Here is a 5,770-nt window from a genome sequence, read left to right as displayed (position 1 = left end):
AGGGGGAGGTGGGGGGGCAGGAGCTGGAGGCTGATTTTTCACTGGCGCTGCTTTCTTAGGGAGCTTTGGAGAGGACCAAGGTGAGCTCTTAGGTGACACATAAGGTGAGGACCGAGGTGTCCCCTTCTGCAACCCTCTGGCCTTTGGATTGACAGCTCCGTCGCAACCGGACTCTTGCTGCCTCTGCTCCTGCATACGCTTCTGCCTTTGTTTATCCATATTTCTTGTCAGGATACTTGTCATGCTCATTCTTGGGCCAGCAAGGTCAAAGTGGTACCCAAGCTTGACCAGGGTGGTGTTCTCTTTCAACAGTTTAACTATGTCCATTTCCACCTGACTGCCCATAATGTGCCTTTGGTTGTGGAACCGCAGTTCTGTTAGAACCTTGTTATTCTGCAAAGCTCTCATGATGGCCAGTACTCCTTTGCCTGTGATAAAATTTGACTCTATATTCAAACTAGTTATATGCTGATTTACCTTTAGCATACCAGCAATAGCTATTGCAACGTTGTCATCAGCATGTGTGTTAGCCAAGCTGAACGACTTAACCACTGTGTTGTCCCTCAGGGCTTGAGCAAACTGTATGAGCATCTGTGAAGTGATGTTTTCAATGTTGTTCAGATTGACCTCTGTGGTGTCAGGGTCATTGCTCCTAACTTTTTCCAAAGCATCCTCAATAACTGTTGGATTTCCACAGGGGTGGATGGCACTGCTTTTTAAGCTCAGGTTGTCGGTGTCTTTTCCGTCATGGCCATTGAGTAAATTTTCATTGTCCTTTGCACCGTTACACTTTTTGCGTCTGATGTGGTCAGAACTCCTGCCATCCCCAGGTCTTTCACCAGCTGCAACATTTTGCTTTTCCTCATCCTCATCATCACTGCCATCATCATCTTCCTCCTCATCTTCTTCTTCATCATCATCCTCTTCAGTACATGCCTCCTCAGACACTTCACTATTGCTTTCTGTGAAATATTCTTCTTGAATGTCTTCTGAATTGTCGTCTTCTTGCTCAGAGTCCTGAACAGGAATGCAGGTGTGGGTGTTAAACATGATTGCAGTGACGTAGCTATTGCCTTTTTGCACAAAAACAATTCTCTTTAAACTATATAAGTTAATACAGAAAGCCAAAAATAGATCCCCAGAAACACAGACAGTTAGGAGAACAGAAAATGTTTCAGCACCTAACACCTTTTTAATAGTATTTCTGTCATATTCTTTAGAAGACAAATGCTTAGCATAAATGGGAACAGTTTTACTGACGTCAATGATTTCTGCCAAGAGAAAATTTGATACAAGATATTGCAACATAGACATACTTCATGCTTTCTATGTGTTGGCATGTCCACAAGGGGATGTCATTTGGATCCTTGCCAGCAGAAACATAAGACCGCAATTTCAGAATGGACATGATCTATGAGCAACAAGTTTCTTGATTTCATAGGGACTAGACATCTGTGTCAATGCTCAGACTCCCTTGCATATGTCAGTACATCTGAAAAGGCTAAAGACCACCATGATTTAGAATACAAATAGTGTTTGCACATGTCAACTTGCATATCGACATGCAAAATAACAGAGAATTACAGGAGTTGTGTCAAAGAGACCCTGGATGCCCTGTATGGGCTATCCACCCTTAGAAGCTATTTGTGAAGAAAAGATTCAGACACATTCCCATAGGTAACACGTAACCACATGTCAATAATCCCTCAATGTTTTCCAAGAGCTCACCAACAGCTGTCACCATTATAGCTCATTATAACTCATTGCCTACAGAGTAAACTGACTGTTTTTTTAAGCCCCAAGGTTATTTCAGTGTGTTTGGTGGGCACCAAATGGCAAATTTGGATCTACTTCTGAAAGGTCCACCTGGTGCCCTCAGCAATTACAGTGGCAGAGGGCAATTCTCTGTGCAGGAACAGCACCCCAGGCTCTGCACCCCAGGGAAGTCTCACTCTCCTTCTGGAGGACTCCAGAAGCACAAGTCCTGTTTTGTCTACTGGACAAGCCATAGCATATGCCTTTTTGTAAACATTTGTAAATGTTTATAAAATTTTGGACTAAATACAATTGTTTGGTATGCACTATTTTAGCAGCATTCATATTTTAGTCTTCCTACTATACTAGAGGGTATTGTATAAAGCAAGTACACTGCGGAGACACAGTGATTCTGTTTCGTGCTTCTGGAAAACAAAAGTGTTACTAACATGACAGCCTGTTTTCAGAAAACCTGTGCAGTTTTAGGTTTGCTTAATTATCTGGCTCTAAAAATGCAGGGAAAGGTTGAAATAATAGCAGTGAGAGATTGCATGGTACTGTTTCACAATCTTAAGCAGGTGTCCGTGTTGGGACACACACAAAACCAATGGTAATTGTAATGTTTGCAGAAGCGTGGCTCTAACGAAACAGGACATTGAGGTGTTCCAGCCTATCGTTGCTGAGCACTCAAGCACCTGGAGGACTTGCAGGGTCCAGCTCCATTGCTTCTCCTGTGGATCGTTCGCGGGAAGGCCCTTACACTGAGAGATGCTGTGCTACATACAGAAACAGGACTGTGTTAAGGGTTGTTATGGGACTAAGATTTATATCTGTAGCTTTATATATATATATATTTATATGCAGTCTTTTAAAAGCTGAAAAACACCAGGTATCCAGGAACCCATCCTCATGGCTATGCTTTTATCTACCCAGGAATATATACAACAGCCTTCAAGACAGCTGCAGATCAGCAGAAGTTGGTGCCTCTAAATGGACTGCTAATATGCTTGATGACACTAGATTAATAAAAAAAAAAAAATACCATGGTGGGGTTTTTTTGAGTGGCATTTCTGTGATCAACAGGGAAATCTAGTTTCCTGTCACATACATCATTTGGTGTCATAACCATTTGCAGGATAATTTTGAAATCAAGCATGCTTTGCTTTGCAGATCCACAGAGACAGGCTGTGTTACTGGAGCAGCATTTCAGTGCAGGGCTGCTACAGGCAGCCTGCAGGGCTTCATCTTACTTCGTAACAGAAACCATGAAAAGTTAGGACTAAAACAGTGAGTGCAGAGAGGTAAATATCTCTGGAGGGCAAGTCATTCACCCTAAAAGGCTATCTGCAGGATGTTTGCCTGCTGGAGGGGCTGACCTCTCACCACTAACTATAGAAGGAACACAAATAACCATCTTAGATAAGCTGTCTAACTTTCAGACAGTTGAGGGCAAGAAGCAAATTTCTTTCAAGAAACTCAAAGGAGCTTTCTTAGTACCTTCAGTGGAGAGAGCCTTTGTGCCCTCTACATCAGCATGTCGGCATTTTCATATTTATAGATGTATTTAGGAACTTTCTTCTCAGATCAAAAAGTATAAAGGTTTTTGCTAGCACTTTCAGGTTTAGCCAGTATCTATTGTTAATGCTGTATAGACATGGAAAACTAAAAAAAAAAAAAAAACCACCTTTCATTATATAAGACACCGAACCAGTCTTGTTCAGAAGGTTTTTGGAACTGTCCAGGTCTCGAGTTCCAGTCTCAGCTGGAAATAAACATTAATCTTGCCATTGCCTCCCTAGGACTTGACAAACAGGGAGTGAAATCAACGTCTGCAAGCTGATATTAATGGTTTGATGACAGCTAGTGCTCTGTGCACTTGCTTGCAAAGACATTAGAGCACCATTCACGAGCAGGAGAAAACACTTAGGTGCAAAGAAATCTTGGATAGTATTATTATTGCAAGATAATTTAATCCAGGTAATTTTTCTCTAGGAGAATAGTTTATTTAATGTACAAACTTCAATTATTCCCTTGCAAATGAACCAAGTCCTGAATCAAAGCTGTTGGAAGTTCTGACTCCCAGTTTTGCTGTCTTTGCCTTTGTTATATTATTTTCTACTCAAACATGGGAAAATGTGTCCTTATAAACAGAGTCAGAGCCTGGTATGAAGCAGTGCTTAAAAATAAAAAAGTTACATCCCCAAGTCCCCACTTTGCTTCAAAATTTCACGGAGCCAACATGAAAACAGAAGTTGCTTTTTGATAGAGCTCAGTCTCACAAACTGTTTTAGCAAGGGCCCGGGGGATGCCAGCAGGGATTTTAGCTTAGGCTGAGGGTGCTCATCACCTGCCAGGACTGAGCCCTTCGCTCCTGCCCGGCTGTAACATTCGTTTGCAGTTCAGGGACCAGCTTTTATTATGAATATTTTTATTTTGGGGGGCAAATTACCTAACAAGCACTATCAGTTATTTTCTGGGGAATACAGGTAAATGGTTTGGCTGACGTCTCTAGCCCAGGCTACTTTTAAAATAACTTACAGCTACCCTCTGACCACAGTTGCCAGAAGACGCCCACGCTGTGCCAGGGATCCTCAGCAGAACAAAGCAGCACAAGCTGCTGCCTGCAGCCCAGCTTCCTCCCCGCGAGCACAGAGCCTGCCTTCTGACATGACACACACTCAAAATTATCCTCCTGACATGCTTCTCAGCAATCCAGACTGATTTTTGAGAAGGAAAGGAAAAGGCACCTTTTTAAGCTTTTAAACAAAATCTAACGCCATCCAAAAGTCCGTGTCACTACCTGGTAATAATTTCTAACGTTCCCTTTAAATTTTATCTTATTTCAATCACTAATGTGAGTTTTTACAGGACTTTCTTCTGTTCTCGACCGAGCATTTAAAGTAACTCCAGAGCGAGCAAAAACTGAGCTAATACACAGTGGTTTAGCAGGAACAAAAGTATGGCTAACAGCGTTCTTAAAAATGCTACAGGAGACTGCAAGAAAATGAAAACAGCCAGTGAGATTAGACCAGGGGAGAACAACCCCAAATATTTCTGGGAAGCAGCGACTGCCTCAGCGTCTTACCTTGTCGCATGCACCCAATCTCTCTTTTTCTAAGAGTTTCCTGGTCTCCCTCTCCCAGTAGGCCATCAGCGCTTCCCTGCTGAAAGTCCCCGTTGGTGTTTTCTCCGTCAGGCTCTTCTGCCGTTGTCCCACTGGAAGGTTTCGGTCAGGCTCTATGTCCTCCAGCTCCCGCTCCAGCTCCTTCAGCTCCTCTTCGGTGAGAGAAGCCAGGAGCTCATCTTCATCAATGTCTTCATATTTACTGAGCTCTCTTCTGTAGCCAAAGGTAGACATGGTCCCGCTTGGTCAGGCTGGTAGGAACCTGAAGTGACTAGGCATTCAAGAAGGCTGAAGCAGCCAAGCTGTGTCTCGTTTGGTCAGCAACTGTTTCCCTGTGTAGCGGAGGCACCCTTTTAAGAGTAATCATCGGGGGCTTACGACAATGCACGAAGGGATGAAAGCATGCTCCGTTTTAAGCATCAGACGTCAGCTAGACATCTGAACAGCAAGAATGTCCCAACACTAGTGTTTGCAGGTCCCTTAAAGAGGGGGATTATTGACACACTGGCCATGGCCATATTTAGAGCAGGCGGCCAGCGGGAGAATACCAGCCTCGCCGACGGGGGGGCGGCGGCAAATAAAACCCCGGGCGTGTTTACACCGCCTTCGTGTCCAAACTGCTGTAGAGAAAGAACAATGAAAATCCATTTAATCCCGAGCTGCCACAGGGGCTGGAAATAAAACACCCTCGCCGCTGTGCAGCCGACTTCCTCTCCTTTTCACGCTTTTCCAGCGGAACCGCGCTGTTATCCCGCCAAGGTGTTTGCAGGAGGCTGGGATCGGGGGGAAGGCAGCCCGAGGGGAGGAGGTCTGCACGCCAGCGCCCGCGATGTCACACCTCACCCGTAACAAATCACACAACTGGATTAGTTATTATTTCCCCCCCCCCCC

The 5,770-nt window shown here is 44.1% G+C and overlaps 1 protein-coding gene across 1 annotated transcript in view; it reads right to left on the bottom strand.

Annotated features, from left to right (window-relative positions):
* Positions 1–5,378, bottom strand: part of LMOD2 (leiomodin 2 (cardiac)) — a 6,831-nt gene extending 1,453 nt beyond the window's left edge. Inside the window, exons 1-2 of the mRNA XM_014964363.1 lie at positions 4,841–5,378; positions 2–1,017 (exon numbers count right to left, since the gene is read on the bottom strand). Of these exons, the coding sequence (XP_014819849.1) occupies positions 2–1,017; positions 4,841–5,113 (1,289 nt within the window). The 5' untranslated portion in view covers positions 5,114–5,378. The remainder of the gene's footprint in view (position 1; positions 1,018–4,840) is intronic.
* Between the last annotated feature and the right edge of the window lie 392 nt (positions 5,379–5,770).

The sequence above is a fragment of the Calidris pugnax genome, unplaced genomic scaffold, assembly GCF_001431845.1.
Source record: "Calidris pugnax isolate Ruff unplaced genomic scaffold, ASM143184v1 scaffold44, whole genome shotgun sequence".
In the NCBI taxonomy this organism is placed as follows: domain Eukaryota; kingdom Metazoa; phylum Chordata; class Aves; order Charadriiformes; family Scolopacidae; genus Calidris; species Calidris pugnax.
The sequence above is the reverse complement of the archived record's forward strand: the minus strand, read 5'-3'. Positions and strand labels throughout refer to the sequence as shown.